The sequence below is a fragment of the Benincasa hispida genome, chromosome 6, assembly GCF_027475165.1.
Source record: "Benincasa hispida cultivar pf3 chromosome 6, pf3_genome.v1.1, whole genome shotgun sequence".
Lineage (NCBI taxonomy): Eukaryota > Viridiplantae > Streptophyta > Magnoliopsida > Cucurbitales > Cucurbitaceae > Benincasa > Benincasa hispida.
The window spans coordinates 17,050,564-17,072,653 of record NC_143483.1 but is presented as its reverse complement, the minus strand read 5'-3'; the positions used below and the strand labels follow the sequence as shown (position 1 = coordinate 17,072,653).

The following is a 22,090-nucleotide window of genomic DNA, read 5'->3' as shown; positions in this document are numbered from 1 at the left end:
ATTTTATTAGATTGGGCCATATTATGTGATTTAATTAATTAAGGCTCTAGATTCCTAATTAAGTATGGACTTAATGGGTAGAAGCCTATTCATAGTTAATTAGGGTTTAAGGGGAACCTTAATTGAACTAGTATATAAAGAGACCTTAGGGTTATGGTCCCTAATATACCAAAACCATAAGCACTCAGTTTTCTTGAATCCCGTCTAGAAAGAGATCCCATTAAGGGCATTCGGAGTTTTGGTTGAGGAAGACCATAGTCATCCATCATCATCTTGAAGCTATCATAAATTTTGCAATGGAATCCGATATGTTATTATTGACAATTTAGCATGAATGATCCTAGGGTATTCAATATAGATATTAAGAATTTATGCTAACAAGTGCTCTGATACCACTTGTTAGCATAAATATTTAAATCTATGTTAAATAGATTTAACCCTAGGATCATTCATACCAAATTGTCAAGAATAATAACATATCGGATTCTGTTGAGAAACTAATTATTAACTTCAAGATGATGGTAGATGAGTATGGTCTTTCTCAACCAAAACTCTGAATGCCCTTAGTGGGATCTCTCTCTAAATGGGATTCAAGAAAGACTGAGTGCTAATTGTTTTGGTATGTTGGGGACCATAGCCCTAAGGTCTCTTTATATACCAGTTCAATTAGGGTTCCATTAAACTCTAATTAACTAGGAATAGGTTTCTACCCATTAAGTCCGTACTCAATTAGGAATCTCGGGCCTTAATTAATTAGATCACATAATAGGGTACAATCTAATAAAATAACCTAATATGATAAATTATTAATCCACATACATGGCCCATACTTCAATTAAACATATAATTATTTAAATATGTCTAACAATCTCCCACTTGGACTATGTCTGTGTACCTAATATAATTAAATCACATAAACCTTAAGCGAACATAAACAGGTTATTTCAATAATAGAATCCCTCTTTAGTTCAATCTGGTCCATCTCCTATATTAGCACGGAATCAATGTGGCTTTCGTCACTACCTTTGTAACTAAACCTTCCTTGATCACCAATTCCAATATATTCAATGACATAGATCAAGTATGGATAGATAGCATGGAAACTACATGCAAAGTGATCTAGATCATGTCTGTTCCCAATTGGTCCAAATTTCTTAATGAGGTCATTCTTAAAAAACTTTATGCTAAACTGCATGCATGATAAACGAGTTTAGATAATAAAACATAAACCATCTGTTGGGGTTTGTGCCTTAAAGTCTCGTATCCTATAGTTTGTAAACAACTTTGTAAGAACACTTGTGATGTATAATACATATGATATTTACTTCACTTCTTAACCATTCTATGTTCTATCGAAATTTAACCATTCTGAACTCTTTCTTTAACAACCAGAAATTTCAGGTCTACATGCTTTAACTACATATTGCTTCTGTTGTTGTTGGAATACATCACCACCGACTTATTGTCACAAAATAATTTTAGTGGTCTTTCTATGCCAAGCACTATCCGCAGCCCAATGACAAAATCTCGCATCCATATTCATAACATGTTATAAACTCCGCAGCCATGGTAGAAAAAGTCATAAGTGTTTGTTTAACACTTTTTCATAATACAAATCTAGCTTGAAGTGGATTGCAAAGTGTCTTGACATCCAGCATAATCAGAATCAGAATACTCAATGATCTCCAAAACTTCGGATCTCCGATAAGTGAGCATATAATCTTTTGTTCTGTTAATACCTCATAACCTGTTTGGCTACTTTCCAATGATCCATCCTCGGGTTACTTAAATGTTTGCCTAACACTCCAACTATGAACGCAATATCTGGGCGCGTACATACTTGAGCATACATTAGACTTCCAATGGCCGATGCATAGGGAACCTTCTGCATCTCCTTAGTCTTGAGTGTAGTCTTGGGGCATTAATCTAAATAAAATTTATCACCTTTAGTGATCGGGGTATCTCCCGGTGCACAATTTTTCATGCCAAATCTACTTAAGATTTTTTCGATGTAGTTCTTTTGTGACAATCTTAAAATACCTTAAGAACGATCTCGCAGTATTTCAATTCCTAATACAAAAGTAGCATCACCAAGATCCTTCATCTCAAAATTCCTTTTAAGAAAGCTCTTAGTGTCATGCAATAAACCTACATCATTACTAGCTATGAGTATGTCATCGACATATAACATCAGAAAGATTGATTTACTCCCATTGAACTTGTGATAGACACAATCTTCCACTAAATCAAAGGAAGTTGTCACTTCATGGAATTTGTGATACCATTGACGAGAGGCTTGCTTGATATCTTAGATGGATTTCTTTAATTTTCACACCATAGACTTTGAATTACCAAACACAAAGTTTTTTGGTTGCACCATATAAATCGTCTCATCAATGTTCCCATTGAGAATTACAGTTTTTACATCTATCTCGTGTAGCTCTAAATCAAAATAAGCTACTAATGCCATGATTACCCTAAAAGAGTCTTTCGATGAAATCAGAGAGAAAGTCTCTTTGTAATCAATACCTTCCTTTTAGGTAAAACCCTTTGCAACAAGACGAGTCTTTTATCTTTCGATATTGCCATGTGAATCCCTTTTGGTTTTAAATATCTATTTACAATCTATAGGTTTCACTCCTGATGACAATTTGACAAGTTCCCAAATGTCATTGACTTTCATGGATTTTATTTCCTCTTCCATAGCACTTATCCACTTTTAAGAGTTATAACTTTGTAAAGCTTGTTGGAAGTTGAATGGATCATCTTTCATTACGCCCACATCATCCTGATGTTCTTGAAGAAACACAATATAATCATTTGGAATTGCACTTCTTCTCTCTCTAGTAGATCTTCTTAGTGGCACTTCTTGAGGTTGTTGAGTTTGTACTTCAAGTTCAACAACGGGGACTTCAATGTTGTCTTGTTCTATATTTGGTTCAATAGTGAAGTCAGGAATTGGAGCCTAAACATCATTTATAACCACATCAGGAAAAGAAACTCATTCCTCTTCAAAGACAACTTTCCTTATGTTATCGTCCACCCCCCCCCCCCAAACACAACATCCTCAAGGAATCTAGAACAACGATCTAAAAGTGGGATCATAAAACTTGAAGCCCCGAGAGCGCTCAAAATACCCAACAAAATAGCAACGAATAGTTCTTGAGTCCAATTTTCTTTCATTAGCCCTATAAGGCCTAGCCTCGGCTGGACAACCCCAGATCTGAAGATGCCTAATACTATGTTGCAGTCTTTAGTGTCTCACCCTAGACGGATTCTGGTAGAGAAGTATAAAACCCGAACCCTAATTACTTTAAGTAAGAGTAAGTAATGAGATGTCTCCTAATGAGTTAAATGAAGCCATATTTTAGGAGGGTTAGAGGATGGAAGCAAGAAGAAATAAGCTCTTGTGTAGGTAAGTGTAAACCCCGAATTCTAAGTTCCTAAACAAGTATGTTTAGTCAAAGGAATGATATATTAAATATTTAATAAGTGAAAATTCTTGTTATTTAGAGAAGTTGTGGAGAAAGGAAAAGAAAAACACATTAAATAAGGAAACTTACTTATTAGTTTGGCACGTGGCGGTTAATCCTTGAATTCGGGAGGCGGCAGGAAGATTAAAAGGAAGAGGAAATTCAAAAGCTTGGTTTCGGCAATCTACATGAAAATTTAGTGAAATTGGTGTCATTTGAAAGCTGAAAGAATCTAGTTTTCAAGGTTGTCTTGTCGGAGAAAGATTGCAGGAGAAGAAGAACAGAAAGTGATGAAATTACAGAAGAGACAGAATCTCGGGTTAATCAGGGCCCAAGGTGAAGATTGGAAGCTCTAGGCCAAAATATAAGGAATTTTTTGCTGAAATTTTAAGGTAAGAAATAAAAACTCAATTATAAGCATGTTTGTAGAAGGAAATTTCTTCAAAAGAGGTCTGGATTTTGAGTATGAATTTTTAAATTTGTAACAGAGAATCTATGCATAAGCAGACAGCTGCTTGGGAAGAACAAGCAAACAGCTCACTGTGGAGATTATAGCGAGATTTTGTGATGAGGATATCGTTAATGAAGGAAATCTCGCTAATTTTGTGATGAAGATCTCGCTCTAAAAGAGAATCTCGCTAGAAATTGGGCTGAATCTCGCTGGAAAGGTGAGTATCGCTAGAATGAAAGGATCTCACTCATGAGGAGGATCTCGCTCATGATGAGGATGAGGATCTCGCTCATGATGAGTATCTCGCTAGTAAAGCTGTCTTTGATGATAAAAGTTCTATTTGAGGTATTTTGCTAGGAATTCTAAGTAGTTTAATCGGGAATTATGTTCTTTCAGACCAAGAAGATCTAGGAGATGCGTATAACCCGTTAAGAGGCCAACGAGCTGTGAGTGACTATGTGATGAATTGATGTTTTAATGATTTAGAAACCATGATTTCCTTGAAGTTATTTCTCATGCTAAGTATTAGAAACTGTGATTTCTTTGAAGATATTCCTCATGCTAAGTATTTAAATGAAGTGCCAAGCAACGTATTTGTAAAACCGTTTCTCATGCTAAGTAAAGTATGTTTTCCGTAGAATTGACATGATGTAAATATGTTATCTTGTCCAAATACTTTCAGCATATTTAAGTAACTCCATTTTTATGATGAACTAGTATGATGGATGAACAAGTATGATGATTTGAGCACTAAGCCTTAATGTTCAACTAAATGTTTATGACAAGTTTTTCTTAAAACGCGATACCGAAGGACATTTGAGAAGGTATGCGCCCAACCAAATACCGAAGGACATTTGAAAAGGTATCTGACCAACTTGGTACCGAAGGACATTCGAGAAGGTATCGAACCAACTTAATACCGAAGGACATTTGAGAAGGTATCTTAGCGGCTCGATATTTAAGGACATTTGAGAAGGTATCTGAGCAGAAGTACCCAAGGTATGATAGTACTCAATTATAACCACGTGCACGTAGGTAATATGACGTCGAAGGACTGAGCAAAAGGGTTCTCCCCGACTAAGGTTGACGTTGAGGGTTAGATCTAGTAGTTCACTCTTAACTAAGGATAAAAGCAGTCATATCTTCTCCGAGGCTAGAAGAATAGTTTGGAATTGGTAATGCCTATGAATGTTTATCAGCGCATGATGTTACTAATGTATGAGTTTTCCAAGTATGTTTTCCATATCTAACGAATGCTAATAGCTTTTACAAGCTAGTTCAACACGATTTAAGCCAACTTATTTTATAAAGTATGAAGCATGCGTTAGGGTTAAAACTAAGCTTGATGTGCTATGTTTATATACTAAGATTGTTAAAGTACATGCATTGATATTCTTAAACACAATGAAGAGGAATACTGAAAGTAAGAAAGGTATCTGAATAAATGTACCTAAGGTGTTGACAGTACATAGAAACCTCCACGTACACGTGGGTAGTTTTGAAGGAAAGGCCGAAGTATGGGTCTCTTAGGCCATAAACCAGCAAAGAAAGGCTGAAGCATGGATCTCATGGCTGATAACAGTCGTTGGAAGCTAGAGCGAGGTATGCTCGTTCTCAACTAAGGAATAATGATGTTTAATGGTGTTTAAGAGTAGTTATCAATGCTAATGTTTAGAGGAAGTTGCTTGAGATGTCCATCGATATATTTTTAAAGAGATCGACATAGGGGTCCCTCCAAGCCATAGCTCAGTATGAAGAGATCGAAGTAGGGGTCTCAACTAAGATTCAGGTTTCAGATACAATGGTTGTAAAGGTTTTATGTACACGGTTGCTTGGTATATTTTAGTTCCAGTATTATGTTTTTTAGCTCTCAGTTTAAGCATGAGATTTATGTTTTATTAAGTCACTCATTGGGCTTCTAGCTCACGCTTTCAAATGTTTTCTTTCAGGTAGCGATCAGTTCCCAAAAGACTATTCTGTTGTTGCTCTGCCACTCAAAGAAGCAGGTTGAGGGAAGCGTAATTAAAAACCTATGTTAGTTAGTATACATGTATCTGTCTAGTGACTAGTATTCTTGATGGGGCTCACTAGGTTGTATTATCTATGTATAAACAATGCTGTGAAACCCTGTCATGTAAATGTGTTAAGTTCTGAGTTATTATATATATATTCAGGTTTTGAGCAAGGTTTAACAGGTAAGATAGGCAGTAAGTGCCAGCAAAAGGGCTGGTAACTGCTGTAGTCGCCATTCCATCCAAGTTAAGAGGGTAATCTGGTACGGGGTGTGTCAAGAAGAATGACTAATCATATTTCTTACAATAAGTGTTCTATTTCACCTTTCCGCTACACCATTCATGTTGGGTTTGCCCAACATAATGTATTGCGGGACAATTCCACATTCCTCTAAGTATTTGGCAAAGGGCCCTAGACGTTGTTCACCTGATCCATCATATCTACCGTAATATTCACCACCATGATCAGATTTGACGGCCTTAATTTTCTTTCCAAGTTGAAGTTCAACTTAAGCTTTGAAAGACTTGAAAACGTCCAAGGATTGAGACTTCTCATGAATTAAATATAGGTACTCATATCTTGAATAGTCGTCTATGAACGTAATAAAATATTGTTGTCCATTCCAAGAGGTCATAGGAAATGAACCACAAATGTCTGTACTATTAGTTCTAAGACGTCTGAGCATCTATTGGCACCTAATTTTCTTAGTTTGGCTGTTTTCCCTTAATACATTCCACACAAACGTTGAAATTACTTGAATCAAGGGAATCAAGAATTCCATTTGACACAAATCTCTGAATTCTCTGTTTAGAGATGTGACCTAAACGTTTGTGTAATAACATAGTGGATTCTCGTTTAATTTACGCTTTGTACCACATGAATTAGATAACAAGATCTTGTTAAATGAAGCAAAAGAATCAAGCATATATAGACTATCAATTAAAGAACCGGTACCAATAAGATTAGAATCTTGAAAAAGACTAACTTTATTATTTCCAAAAGTACAAGAAAAACCAAATTTGTCCAAACTGAAAATAGAAACTAAATTTTGTCTAAATGACGGTACAACAAAAGTCTCATTCATATCCAAATAACATCCAAGTTTTTAAAAGTAATCTAAAATTTTCAATAGCTTTAACTGGAACTACTTTGCCATCGCCCACATAGATGAATCTTTCAGCATCACTTGGCGGCCGGCTCCACAGGCAACCTTGCATTGATATACTTATGTGAGTAGTAGCACCAAAATCTACCCACCAAGTATCTGTAGGTAAAAAGCTAAATTAACTTCAGAACAAACCAAAGTAAGAAGTTTACCCTTCTTTGCACGCCATTTGGCATACTTGGGACAATCTTTCTTGAAGTGACCTTTCCTTTTGTAGAAAAACAAGGATTTTCAGTAGCTTGTTTCTTGTTTTTATTCTGCTAAGATGTCCCTTCTGCAGCATTCACAAATTTCTTTTTCTTCTTATCACGAGAGCTTGTTGCTAAATGAGCACTTTCTGTCATTTCTCTCTTAATCCTATCTTCTTCTTGCACACATTGTGAGATAAACTTATTAATACTCCATTTATCCTTCTGAGTATTATAGCTTATCTTAAACTGAGTGAATTATGTAGGAAGAGAGATAAGTACCAGATGCATGAGTAAATTTTCATTTATCTCGATATCAAGTGCCTTTAATTTACCTGCGAGATTGGACATTTTCATAATGTACTCCCTTATGTTTCTATTGCCCTTATACCTCATAGAAGTTAAAGAAGTCAAAAGACTACTTGTTTTCCCTTTCTCATTTTTAGCAAAATATTTCTCAATTTGAGCAAGGAACTTATTGGCATTTTTACTTTCCGTGATAGAGCCCCGAAAAGACTCCGAAATGGAGTGCCTAATGATCATCAGACACATGTGATTTGACCGTTTCCACTTCTCCACATTATCCGCATTTGGTTGTTCCTTAGTAGAAATAGGTTTATTGGTCCTTAATGCAAGGTCCAAATCCATACACCCGAGAAGTATCTCTAGACTTTCCTTCCAAATCTTGAAGTTCGATCCATTCAACTTAGGGATTAAACTCAGATTTCTAGATATTTGAGTAAGACCGACTGAAACAATAAACAACAAAACATATGCTCACAATCAAAATATAACAAAATAATTTCATATATATGGTGGGCCCCTTTAACAAGATACCTAACACAACATTGATGTCTAGCCTTTGGGCAGAAACACCAACAGTAAATGGTACTCTAAACGTAGTAATCAAAGTACTAACAATTAACTCTGTCAAAAAATAGCCTTTATTTGGACCGACTATTTTTCACTTGAGCAATCCTTATAATTGCTACATACTCATTACCACATGCATACCCACAATTTGATCAAATAATTATCTTCCTTTTGGTCGATAATTATCCGCATAAATTCATGAATATGCACATCTTATATTTTATAATTAAATTAATCTAGATAACAAAGGCTACTTTGGTAACATATTATTTTGACCAATTCAATCTAAAATATAAGACACAATAATAAAAAAATATTATTGTACAAAAATAAAAGAGGAAGAACACCAAATAGTCTTTACCAATATTCACTTAAAAATTACGTACACATAATACACAATTAAAGCAACATAAACATGTGAATATCACCAAATATCATCAATTAAATTTAAATTTAAATTCACCAAAATATCAATCAAATTTAAATTTAAATTTACCATATTATCAATCAAAATTAAATTTAAATTTAAAACTAAAACATGATTGATTAAATTTAAACCTAAATTCACAATATGATTAATCAAATTTAAACTTTAATTTACAATATTATCAATCAAATTGAACTTAGATGCACACAATTATCAACCAAATCCAAATTAAATAGGCATGATCGACATGATTGATAAATCTGATAGATTAATTCTGGACAAATACAAGATTTGCCATCAATAAGAAGAAAAAATCTTCGAATTCAATCGGAAAAAAAAACCATCGAATTTACAATCAATCAATTTTAAGGAAAAAAAAAATCAAACCACCGAAATCATTGAATTAAAGTTGGCAAGAGCACCTCCGCTGATAATTAGAGTGGGGTCATGTCGTTGTCCAAATCTAGCCATAAACTTGTGAAATGATCGACTAGTGGCTCCTCCACAAAAAGGCTTAGTCCATATTCATAGGTTGATTCCTATATGCAAGAATTACAAGATGTTTCTTTCTAGACGATATATGTTCGGTAAAGTAAACCAATTTATCTATGCGATTGGACATTTCCATAATGTACTCCCTTATGTTTCTATTGCCCTTATACCTCATAGAAGTTAAAGAAGTCAAAAGACTACTTACTTCCCCTTTCTTATTTTTAGCAAAATATTTCTCAATTTGAGGAAGGAACTTAGCATTTTCACTTTCCATGATAGAGCCCCGAAAAGACTTCGAAATGGAGTGCCTAATGATCATCAAACACATGCGATTTGACCGTTCTCACTTCTCTATATTAGAAGTAGTTTTATCGGTCCTTAATGCAAGGTCCAAATCCACACCCCCGATAAGTAACTCTAGACTTTCCTTCCAAATCTTGAAGTTCGATCTATTCAACTTAGAAATTGAACTTAGATTTTAAGATATTTGAGTAAGACCAACTGAAATAATAAACAACAAAACATATGCTCATAATCAAAATATAACAAAATAATTTCACATATATGGTGGGCCCCTTTAACAAGATACCTAACACAACATTGATGTTCAGTCTTTGGGCAAAAACACCCACTTACTATCAACATAGTAATCAAAGTACAAATAATTAATTGTTTTTCTTTGGACTGACTATTTTTTACATGAGCAATCCTTATAATTGCCACATACTCATTACTACATGCAAATCCACAATTTAGCCAAATAATTATCTTCCTTTGGGCCGATAATTATCCGCATATATTCATGAATATGCACATCTTATATTTTAGAATTAAATTAATCTAGATAATTGAGGCTACTTTGCTAACATATTATTTTGACCAATTCAATCTAAAATATAAGATACAATAATAAAAAAAAATATTATTGTATAAAAATAAAAGAGAAAGAACACCAATAGTCTTTACCAATATTCACTCAAAAATTGCATACACATAATACACAATTAAAGCAACATAAACATGTGAATATCATCAAATATCATCAATCAAATTTAAATTTAAATTCACCAAAATATCAATCAAAATTTAAATTTAAATTTGCCATATTATCAATCAATCTTGAATCCACAACATAATTAATCAAATTTAAACTTAAATTCACAAATGATTAATTTATACTTGAATTTATAACATGATTAATCAAATGTAATCCTAAATTCACAATACGATTAATCTAATTTTAAACTTGAATCATCAATTAAACTTTAGATTTATATTCACAAATTTATTAATTTAAAACAAGATTTAAATTCAGACCATTATCAACTATCAAAATCAAGAATCACCTGTAAAATCAAAGACAAAAATTTCACAAAATTATTTTCTCTCTATTGCAAATTTTAATCTACAAACAGTAGTCGACATAGTATTCGTTTGCGGATTCCATTGTTAGACATAATTAAATGATAGATTTAAAAAAAAAATGGCTGCTTTTGCACTATGTGTGTGTATATGTGTTTTTTTTTTTTTTTCCTTATTGAAACCCACGAAACCAAAGAATACATATACTTTTATATATATATATATATAGCAATTGAATCTTGATTACTTTTTTGAGAAAATCAACCAAATTCATTGAATAAAAACTCCAATAATAACCCTTCGATTGCACATAAATCGCAATCTTCTGCCATCATAAAATCCCCGCTCAAGCGGATTCCATTATTAACAAATTCAAAATCTTCAATCAAATTTAACCTTAAAACCCAGTTAAAATCATAGAATTCATGCAACTAAAACCAACTGAAATTCACCAAATTTATCCAATTAAGAATTAAAGGGAAAAGAGAAAAAAAAAAACTTGAATGGGTTTTTAATGGTTCTTGGCAGTTTCTGTAATTGAAAACTCATGAAACCTTAGCCGACAATTGCTACAATGTCGATTGATCATGGGTTTTCGTGGTGTGGGGCTCATGTCGTGTGTTTCGGTACAATGAGGGATTCAATTTTTTTTTTTTTTAGAACTTTATTCTTTAATTCTTTAACCAAAATCAAAATTGAATCACAATCACAATGGAAAACAAATATAAACCAACAATCTAACATGAAAAACATGCTCTAATACCACGTGGTAGCATAAATACTTTAAATCATAAACCCTAAGATCATTCATGTCAACTTGTCAAGAATAATGATATACCGGATTTCATTGAGAAACTAATGATAGATGATGATAGATGACTATGGTCTTCTTTAATCAAAACTAATGCTCTTAGTGGGATTTCTCTAGATGGGATTCAAGAAAGTTAATTGTTTTGTTATATTGGGAACCATAGCCATAAAGTCTCTTTATATACTAGTTCAATTAGGGTAAACCCTAATTAACGCTTCTACACATTAAGTCCAAGGCAGCTTTCGTCACTACCCTTTTAACTAAACCTTCCTTGATCACTAATTAAATTCCTTAATGTGATCATTCTTAAAAAAAAAAAAACTTTATGCTAAATTGCATGCATGATAAACGAGTTCAGATAATAAAACATAAATCATCAACTTTATTCTATATAGAAAAAAAACAAACAAACAAAATAAGGTCAAAAAACATCCTCAATAACAAACTCCCACTAAACTATGGAATCAGAAAAGTGACTGACACCTATGTGAGCAACATCCTCATGAAAAACTTTAGGTTGTAAACCTTTAATCAATGGATCTGCCGTCATAGAGTTTGTTCCTATGTGTTCTATCGAAATTTAATTATTATGAACTCATTCTTTAACAACCAAAAACTTCTCGTCTACTTTAGTTTGATTTGTGAAATTAAGAAATTAAAATATTTTGTCAATGTTTATATATATTTTTTCTCTTCAAGGGATTCAAAAAAATAATAATGATTAAATCTCTTATGAATACAATACATGGTGACATCAGCTGAAATTTTAAAATGATATTCAAACTTCAAATTTGCCATTGTATTGGATATCAAAATACTTATATTTTACGTTTTTGAAATACCTTTTTCTAGAATTGCTTATTTGTTGCCTTGTATATGGAAAAAAAAATCTAAAAGAAAGAACCATCGAATTCAGGGAAAGAAATATTTTTCTAAAACTAATTTAAATCACTAATTATTAGCTAGCTATTATATAATTATTTATTTTTTAGAACATATTACTTGTTTCATGTATTTGTTCTCCACAATAATTTACAGAAACATCGAATTCTTTTTAAGTTTTATTGAATTAATAAAATTGAAAATTCTTTTTAAGTTTTATTGAATTAATAAAATTGAATAGTCTTATAATTTTATAGGTATTGTATTATTTGGGATTTTAGATTCATATATTAAATGATTATAATTGACTTTTTAAATCAAATACATGGAAAAAAAAAAAAAGAATTCGATGAGAGGTTTTTATAAAAGAAAAATAACAAACAATTTTTTCTTTTATGAAAAACTACCAGATTCAGTTTAAAAAATTGGCTTTTATTTTTTTCTTTTAACTCTTTTTTTCCCTCAAAAAATCATTATCTTCCCAGAAGGATATATCGAAGAATTAACCTATCAAATAATAATAAGTTATATTATCATACCGTATCACTTATATTCCAATTACATCATCTGTATTTTAATTTTATTCATTCACTCATCTGTATTTTAATTTTATTCATTCACTTACATATTATTATGTGGGTCACTTTTATTCTAATTACATCATCTGTATTTTAATTTTATTGATTTATCTATTTCTACACTTCTTCTGCTTTTTTTATACTTTTAAATTTTAAGTCAACTATTTCAAATTTAAATTCAATTATGTTAGTATCATTTGAAAATTTTATTTCTCTTTAAAAAAACTTCTAAAAAATTTTCAAGGATATTCAAAATATCTCATATTCATTGTAAATTAACTCAAAACATGTTTTAAGACACTATTTTTAAATTACTTTATTTCATATCAAATATTTTTTAATTACATTCAATGTATATTGAATCAAAATTCTATGATAAAACATAATTAAATCACAATTTAAATTATATCATAAAAAATTTTAAATAACGTGCATCGCACATGTCTTCCAACTAATAATATATAAATTTGATATTTCTTTTCTAATATAATCCAAACTTTCGATTTTGTGTCTAGTAGATTTGTGGACGATATTTTTCTAAAAAAATATTAAATAAGTTCAATAAGATATTAGACACATTTTAAAGTCTATCCAACCGAACGCAAATTGAAAGTTCCGAATCCAATTAAACACCTTCTGAACATTCAAGGACCAAATTCAGTGTACATTGGGGTTGTATGTATATGTATTTAGAAAGTTTTTATGAGTAAAATACAATTTTAGTTCAAGATATTAAAAATTTGTTTCAATTAGGTCATTTAGGACTCGTTTGATAACATTCCGATTTCTGTTTCGTGTTTCTTGTTCCTTGTTCCTTGTTTCCTGTTTTTTCTTTTTTTTAGAACAAGAAACATGAATATGTTTAATAACTATTTTTGTTTTCTTTTTCTTGAAAAAAACAAAAAAGAAACAAGAACATAAAGTTGTTTGATAACTATTTCTTGTTCGTTTCTTGTATTTTTTTTCTTATATTTTTTTCTATATTTTATAGTTTAAATATAATCTAATTATATAAAATAAAAAGACATATAGCATGTATTAAAATATAAAAAATAATTATCAAATATTTAAATTATCGTATACACATAAGTCCGATGTAAAATTAATGTCGATAATATAATTATTTCTATCATTCATATTTTGCTAAAATTTGATTTACAATATTATTTCTCACTCAAGTCATTTTTTTAAATTTTAAACGATGCAGACTCAAATCTAACTCAATTATATTATTATGTAAATATCGTAGTTGTAAAAATATTAAAATAAAACTAAATGAATATCTTAGTAAAAAAAATCATATTAATGTAAATTATAATTGGTTTCGTATGTAAAAAAATCAAAAAAAAATATATAAAAGTGCATATTGAAAAATTTAAAATTTAAAATTAAAAAAATATTTATATATACATATTGAAAAGGAAAATTATTTTAAATGACAAAACAGTCTATCTATGATAGACGATGATAGACAGTAAAATTTTGCTACGTTTGTAAATATTTTAGTTCATTTTCCTATATTTGAAAACAATCCTACTAAAAACTTGAAATTTGAAAATTAAAATAATATATAAATCTAAATATTTGAAAATTCAAAATTCAAAATTAAATTTATTATATTTATAAATTCAAAATTCAAAATTAAATTTACTATATTTATAAATATTTGGTTCATTTTCAACGGCTTTATTGAAAATATGAAATTTGAAAATAAAAATAATATATAAATCTAAATATATCAAAATTGAAAATTAAAATTTACTATATTTGTATATATTTTGGTTCATTTTCCTATATTTGAAAATAACTCTAGTGAAAATTTGAAATTTGAAAATCAAAATAATATATATATCCAAATATTTGAAAATTCAAATTTCTAAATTAAATTAACATATAGATATAAAAAATAATAAATAAAATAAATATAAATAAAAGGAACAAATATAAAAAAAAAATTGAGAAAAAAGAAATATAAAAAGAAAGAAATAAGAAAATAAATATAGAGAAAAAGGAAATATGAAAGAAAGAAAGAAGAACATTAATATAAACACAAGAAATATAAAAAGATATAGAGAAAAAGGAAATATAAAAGAAAGAAAAAAGAAAATAAATCATTATAAAAGAAATAGAGAAAAAATAGAGAAAAAGGAAATATAAGGAAAGAAAGAAGAAAAAAATATAAATAAAAGAAATATAGAAAAAAAAGAAATATAAAAGAAAGGAAGAAAAGTAAAATAAAATAAAATCTCAAGTAGGATGTAATCCTAAGAACCTGAAGTTGAGGAATGAGTTGGGCATGCTTCCCACCAATTAGTCAACTCCCCACGTCAATATTATTTAAGAACGCCTTTAAATAAAATAGAAACAGAATAGGAGAAACTACTTTTTGAAGTTCTTCAATTTTGAGAACAATAAAGTTATCAAACAAATTTGTTTTTTTTAAAATGAGAAATAGAAACAAGAAACGGGAAACAAGAACGTTATCAAATGGGCTCTTAGTTTCCAAAACGAATATTTGTTAGATTTAATGTTTCTATTTCATTCCTAAGATTTTAAAATGAAATGTTTCGGTCTGCAAAGTTTGAAATTAATTTTAACTATTGGTCTTTGACATTTTGAATTCAATTTCTAATTAATCACGAAGCATAGAAAATGATAATCATCTCTATTTCATATTCATATCATCAAAGTTGGTATATGCTAACTATCACATCATCATTTTGTTATATCAAACTTTATAGACTAATTAGAAATTAAATTTAAATTTTTAAAATGTATCACTTTTGAAATCAAGATGAAATAGAAACTAAAATAAAATTTAAAGAAAAAAATATATATATTTAGTTTTGAGAACTCACAACCAAATAAAATATAAGTTCAAATTTCAAACACAAAAAATGTATCTGACCCAAATTATTAACAACCAGACTTTTTTTGGTTATATATTTTAATTTTTTTTTTCAAACAATAAAATATTTTTAAAATAATAAATAGTCAAAATTATGAGGACCATCCAAAATATGGCAATAAAGCCTTACTATAGTAATATGCTAATTAATAATTGCAAATATGGAAATGCATTAAATGTATAGATATCTCTGGCCATTTAATATTGAACTAACCTCATCTCTTGTGTGCTTTCTCTCACTCTCTTGCAACTAATTTATTATTTTCTGGAAGAAAAAAATATATATCTTTTTGTTGTCTGGATTTGTTAAACTAATTTCTATTTAGTTTCTATAATTCAATATGTTACACATTCAATCGTTAAGATGTGAGTTTGGTTTCAATTTAGTTCTTAAATTTCAAAATACTACAATTTTAATGTTGACATTTGAGTTTTGTTTTAATTTCGTCCCTATGTTTTAAGATTTACACTTTTAATCTCGATTTTTACTAAATACTCAGTTTCAGTCTTTAGAGTTAATTTATGTTAATAAATTAAAAATCGTTAAAAATTATAATTAATTAAGTTTCATAATTTTATCACTTTTAAAATTAAATCTAAAATTTTATTTCATAATTATTTTTAATTAATTAATAGAAATTGACATTAATAATTGAAAAGTGAGTATTTAATGAAAATTTAAAGTTAAAAATGTAAAATCTTGAAACTTAAAGACTAAAATTGAAACAAAACACAAATTTTAGAGGGTAAAATTGTAACATTCTGAAACTTATGGACCAAATTGAAGCAAAACTCAAAACTTAAGGATTAAATGAAGGTCAAATAGAAACTAGAGTTAAAACTCAGGGACCAAAAGGTTAATTCCCCTTTTCTTTAATGATATATTTTCAATTATACAAAATCTTATTAGTATTTTTTTTCAAGGAAAATTATTCAAACCTTTAGAGCTCATTTAGTTAGATATCTATAATTTGTTGGAAAAAATGTACTTTTGATCCTTAAAATTATATGTTTAGTATGCACAATTGGTTCTAGATCTTTTAGATCAAAATGATGATTTTCAAAATATTAATTTTACATCCATTTTGTAAAATTGATATTTGAAGAAATCTACACACGTCTAAGAATTAATACATTGATAATTTTTAAAGGTAATTGTAATGAATTGTCTAAATTGATTAACTTATGATACTATAGGAGTTTTATTTACTTAAATTATAATTAAGTTTAACGTGATATTAGTCTAATCAAATTTGCATGAGGGTGAAATTAATACACTTAAGGGTTTAAATTGATATAATTATTAGTTCAGTGTTTTAGTTGATACAACATTCAAAGTTTAGAGTTATAAATTGATATTTGTCCAAAAATTAGTTTTTTTAGTAATTTTTTTTCTTCTTCTCTCTTTCTCCTCCCATGTGGTAAACTTTTTGTTGTAGCCATCGTCTCTCAGCTTCACACAGTTGTTGACGTTGCTACTCGACTCTCTTCAATTGTCCGTCACTATTGCTTTTGGTTGTCCATATGAAGTATAGTACTATTGGAGTACTATACTCTCTTTATTCACACAATAAATTTATCTTCGTAAATATTTTGAACGAAAAGCATATATTTGAAACAGGACTAAATCATACGCTAAATTAGGGACTAACTATTGACTTCGACATAAGGTAAAATATATTCAATAAAATTTCACTTTTTCAATTTAGAAAGTAAATGGTTTTTACACCGAGGGTTTTGCTTGAACATGTGAACAAGTCGTCAATTACTCGATATTAATAGACAATTTTCTTTTTTTACATTGCTATCGATATCTCAAGATAATAAATCACTTGTATTCAAACTTTAGTTTTTTACCAAACTACCACAGTATTTTTTTAAATTGTTTCACTTCACAAATAGAAGGAAAATCATATTTGAAGCATCACTAAATCTCAAACTCTTGCTAAAGTAGTGTGAGTAATTATTGACTTTGACTTGAGGTTAAAAAAAAAAAAAAGATATATTTTGTTTTACAATTAGAAGTAGAAGGTCAATGCATATATTAGTCAACTTTCGGTTTATCGATTTAGAAAGTAAAGTAGTTGCTTTTGACATTTACAAAAAGTTGAACCTAGTTCAACGGTTATTTACATGACCTTCCTCTTTAGAGATTGAAGATTTGATCCCTCATTATATTCTCACAATTGTTGTGTACTAAAAAATTATAATAAAAAATCATTACACTATCGGCTTGAAATCAAGTTAACATATCTTTGTCTCTCAACATTAATAATATATAAAGTCGGCATTAATAAGATTATTTCTCTCACACTCTTAGCTTTCTAGGATAATAAAATATAAGCTAATGACTAAGATATCTGTATTTCAAATCTCTTATATCATATTAAGATACAAATGAGTTCTTAAAACCTTTGAAAAGTAGAATTGGTCCACCAACTTTTAATTTTGTTTTTAATAAGACTTCAAACTTCTAATTTTATCTTCAATAGGTTTGCGAGTTTTTTTTTTCCCCTTATTGTCAAATAAGTCTAAGAAAGTGATCTAAAAAATATATAAAAGTGAGAGTCTAAGGACAAGACATAAATTTTAGAGACATCCCTTTTTTAAGCACAATATAAGCTATTAGACACTAAAGTTAAAACTTCAAGAACATAACACATACACTTTTTAAAGGGCGGTTTTTCAATATAGAAAAATAATAAGAAAAATTATTTATACAAAATACCACAATTTTAATTTTCTTTTATAGAGATTAACAGAAGTGATAGAAATTGATACTCTAACAAAAGTATCTATCAATATTTTTTTTATTTCTGTAAATAGTTTGATATTTTTTCTATTTATGAAAGATTTCCTTTTTTAAAAGCTTCACAACTTATAATTAAACTCAAAACCGGAAACTTCACAAAGCTATTAGAACATAACCATAAAGGTTTCCTTTTCTTTTCTTTTCTTTTCTTTTCTTTTTTTTTTTTTTTAAGTTTAACATGTAAGATGAAATATTTGAATCTTTGACGGTTACCTATGTGAGTACATGACTGAACTTTACTAGTGGAAAATAGGTTAAATTAGGATCTGTTTGGTAGAGAATTTGAAAACAAAAATATTAAAACAAGGGGTTAAGTGAAAATAAAACTATATTTCATGTTTTCAGATATGTATTTGGTAGTAGAATTCATAAATTGGTTTCTAATTTAAACTATTGCAAACTAGTCGTAGTTACCCACTAAATATTAGTTGATAATAAACTATTAATAATTTATTTATGAACATAGTTTATGTTAAAAAAAATTATAAAATTATTATTTTGTAATAAATATATAATTTATAGGATAAATTGAAATTTTGTCTATAGTTTGGAAGAAGTTAGAACTTAGGTCTTATAATTAATTAGAATTTACCCCATATGATTTGATAAAATCTTTTCTATGATAGGGATTATTTAAAAAGATTTAAACAAACATATAGACTATATATGAAGTTCTATCAAACCATAAGACTAAAATTTAAATTTTAAACCATATGAACTAACTTTTAACTTTATCCAAACCATGGGACTGAATTTGGAATTTAATCTAATTTACAATATATTACATAAGAAAATTTTATTTTTAAAAAAAAAAATTAAATTGAGTTATAACATGATATATACTATATATCTAAATGTTTTAACTTTATTTAATATAATTCTACATTTTAAATTTTAAAATTCAAATTCTTGATACAATGAAAATATAAAAATATTGTTTTCAGAATTTACAAGATTTGAATCACAGAATCCAAAAACAGTTTTTAAAATTCAAATGGTCTATTCGAAAACATAAAACAGAATCTGGATAGCAAACCAAACATGCCCTTATAAATCTATCTTTATAATTCTTAATTATTTAAGATAATTTTATCAAATCATAGATACTAAATTCTAATATTTTTTTCTAAATTATAAGACGAAACTTGCAATTTAACCCAAATATAAATTTTCTCTCTCCTACATGCAACGAGTATATATAATATTGCCAATCACATTGTTGCGAATATGGGGATAATCTCTTCATTATATGGCAAGTTTTAGTTGCCAAAACTTTAAACAATGAGTAGCGGCAATTTTCATAGAAGCCCTAGTTTGGAAATATGGCAATGGAGTACACTCACAACCCTCTAATGCATCGTTTCATTTAAATCCTAAACTCCCTCAATGGCGTCTCTTCAACCCTTTTAAATACCAACCCTCCCCCTAGTCCTTTCTTCACTTTTCCCACAACAAAAATAATAGTTATAATAATTAGGTTTTATTTTCTTTTTTTAGTTGTGAGATGGCTTCCTCATCCTCGTCCCCAGATAGTTGTTTTACGGTGTCACAGGAAGAATTCAACATGTTTCACACCATCGACCGAACTCTTTTCGCTCGGATGGTCTTTGGACTCGGACGAGACCCGGACGAGTCGGTTCGAGTAATGGGATTGTGGCTTTGGCTTGAACAAAATGGTGAAGAGTTTAATTTGGTGTATAAGATGTTGAGTTTACCGGACGCTTTGATTGATGCATTGTCGGATGAAACCGTCATGTCGTTGGCTTGTATAGATAACGACAAATTTCCATTTGAACCGGATTCGACCGTCGATATTCCTCTCATTCAACACGTTTCTAAAACCCCGGTTTCTCTCCGGTTCTTCCACGAAAACCGGCTCGCAATCCTCCGTGGCGTTACCAAGATTTGTAAAGATATTTGCCATAGAGCCTTTTTTGATATTCTCCACACGCTCCAAACCCAGCGCGTGATTTCACGCGCCACCGTTCCCTCCTTTCCCGCTGTCCACGGCGGCGCCCGTGGACGGTTTCTTGCAGCGGCTCCGGCGAGTAAATTCGGCGGGCAGAATTTTGGGTTCGTTGGTTTGAGAGGGGAGAGTTCGACGACGGCGGTTTCGGCGGCGACGGTGACGGCAATTCAGAGTGGAATGGCTGGTTTGAAGTTAAAGGAAGAAGAGAGGGAGGCGATTCCGGCGGATGAGAGGACGATTTTCCTGACTTTCTCGAAAGGATACCCAATTTCTGAAGAAGAAGTTAGAGATTATTTTGGCAGGTTTTTTTAAAATTAATTATATTATTATTATTATTATTTTATTGTTTTTTTATTTATTTTCCCAATATATCTCTTTATATTCCTCTGCATGTCGAAAATTTTGTCAAGATTTCTAGATTGTAGCGAAGAGTCAGAGATTTTCTTTATGACAAATATTTTCAAGATCTTAAATTTTATAGGTTTCAAAAAAAAAAATGATATCAAATTATTATATGGTACTTGAAATTTTTCATGAAAATTTTGTTATTTTTAGTTGTTGTAGTAGAATCTAAGATTTACAATTTTGTAATCTAACTAGTTTTTGAAAACAAATTGATATAGTTATTGAATTATAAAGTTTATAGTAAATCTATGATTTCTTTTCAAGTTTAGTAACTAAATTTAGAATTTAACTTAAATTATATATATTTATATTTTCAATTTTAAAGGAAGAATTCGAGGCAAATCCTAAATGTTTTATATTATTTGATTAATCTAGGATCCGAGCAAATAAAGGAGGACAACACAGCTTCCTTTTATAAATTAAGAAAATTAACATAAAAAGAGATTTAGAGTTTCATTTTTTTTTTTAACCAAATTTGACTTTAATATTATTAAAATTGAAACATTATATTAATATTTTTTGTTCTTTTTTGAAGCATGAATATAGATAGTTGTTAGACCTGCCTTTCATGGAAATATTTTGCTCATGAAGATGCCTCATGTTAACACTTTAATGTAAAAATTATTAGAGACCTAAGATGATTTTTCTTTTTCTCTTGAGGACTTCAAATGTATTTAACCTACTAATATTATATATTAAAAAAAATCAAAAGTTGGAGATTTAAAATTTTATATATATGACATGTAATATGTTCTTTTTATTTATTGTGGTATTGGAGCAGAAGATATGGGGATTTCATAGAGAACATTCATATGCAAGAGGCACAGCCGCCGGAGCAACCGCTGTACGCGTTGCTGGTGGTGAAGATGGAGTCCTCCATCGACGTCGTCCTCGAAGGAAGAACCAAAGCTAAATTTTCCATCAATGGCAAACATGTATGGGCACGAAAATATGTTCGTAAAATTCCGAACAGGTCCTCTCTTAGACCTTCTCCGCCGCCCTCTCCGCTGCTATTTCCAATTATGCCTCCTTCCAACTTTCCTCCGTCGCCCGCTCCGTAATCGACTCGACTCCTCCATCGCTCTCACTTTTATCTTTATTACTATTACAGTGTACAAAAAAATATCATCCTATGCTCTGTACTAAACTATAATGCATATAGTTTTATTTTTTTTTCTTTTTTCTAAATATAATTTATGTACTTAATGAATAAATCTTTGAATTTTTATCAAAAAGTTCTCTAAAGTCTATAAAAATCTCGTATGTTAAATATTTCTGAAA

The 22,090-nt window shown here is 29.6% G+C and overlaps 1 protein-coding gene across 1 annotated transcript; it reads left to right on the top strand.

Annotated features, from left to right (window-relative positions):
- The first annotated feature begins 19,831 nt into the window (after positions 1-19,831).
- On the top strand, positions 19,832-22,044 carry LOC120079123 (uncharacterized). The gene is made up of 2 exons (XM_039033305.2): positions 19,832-20,706; positions 21,591-22,044. Exons 1-2 carry the CDS (start codon positions 19,940-19,942, stop codon positions 21,868-21,870), a joined length of 1,047 nt encoding a protein of 348 aa, XP_038889233.1. The 5' UTR covers positions 19,832-19,939; the 3' UTR covers positions 21,871-22,044.
- The last annotated feature ends 46 nt before the right edge of the window (positions 22,045-22,090 follow it).

Coding starts and splice junctions, on each gene's coding strand:
- LOC120079123 (XM_039033305.2), top strand. CDS start 19,940: ATGGCTTCCTCATCCTCGTCCCCAGATAGTTGTTTTACGGTGTCACAG. Junction 20,707..21,590: donor GTTAGAGATTATTTTGGCAG/GTTTTTTTAAAA, acceptor GTATTGGAGCAG/AAGATATGGGGATTTCATAG.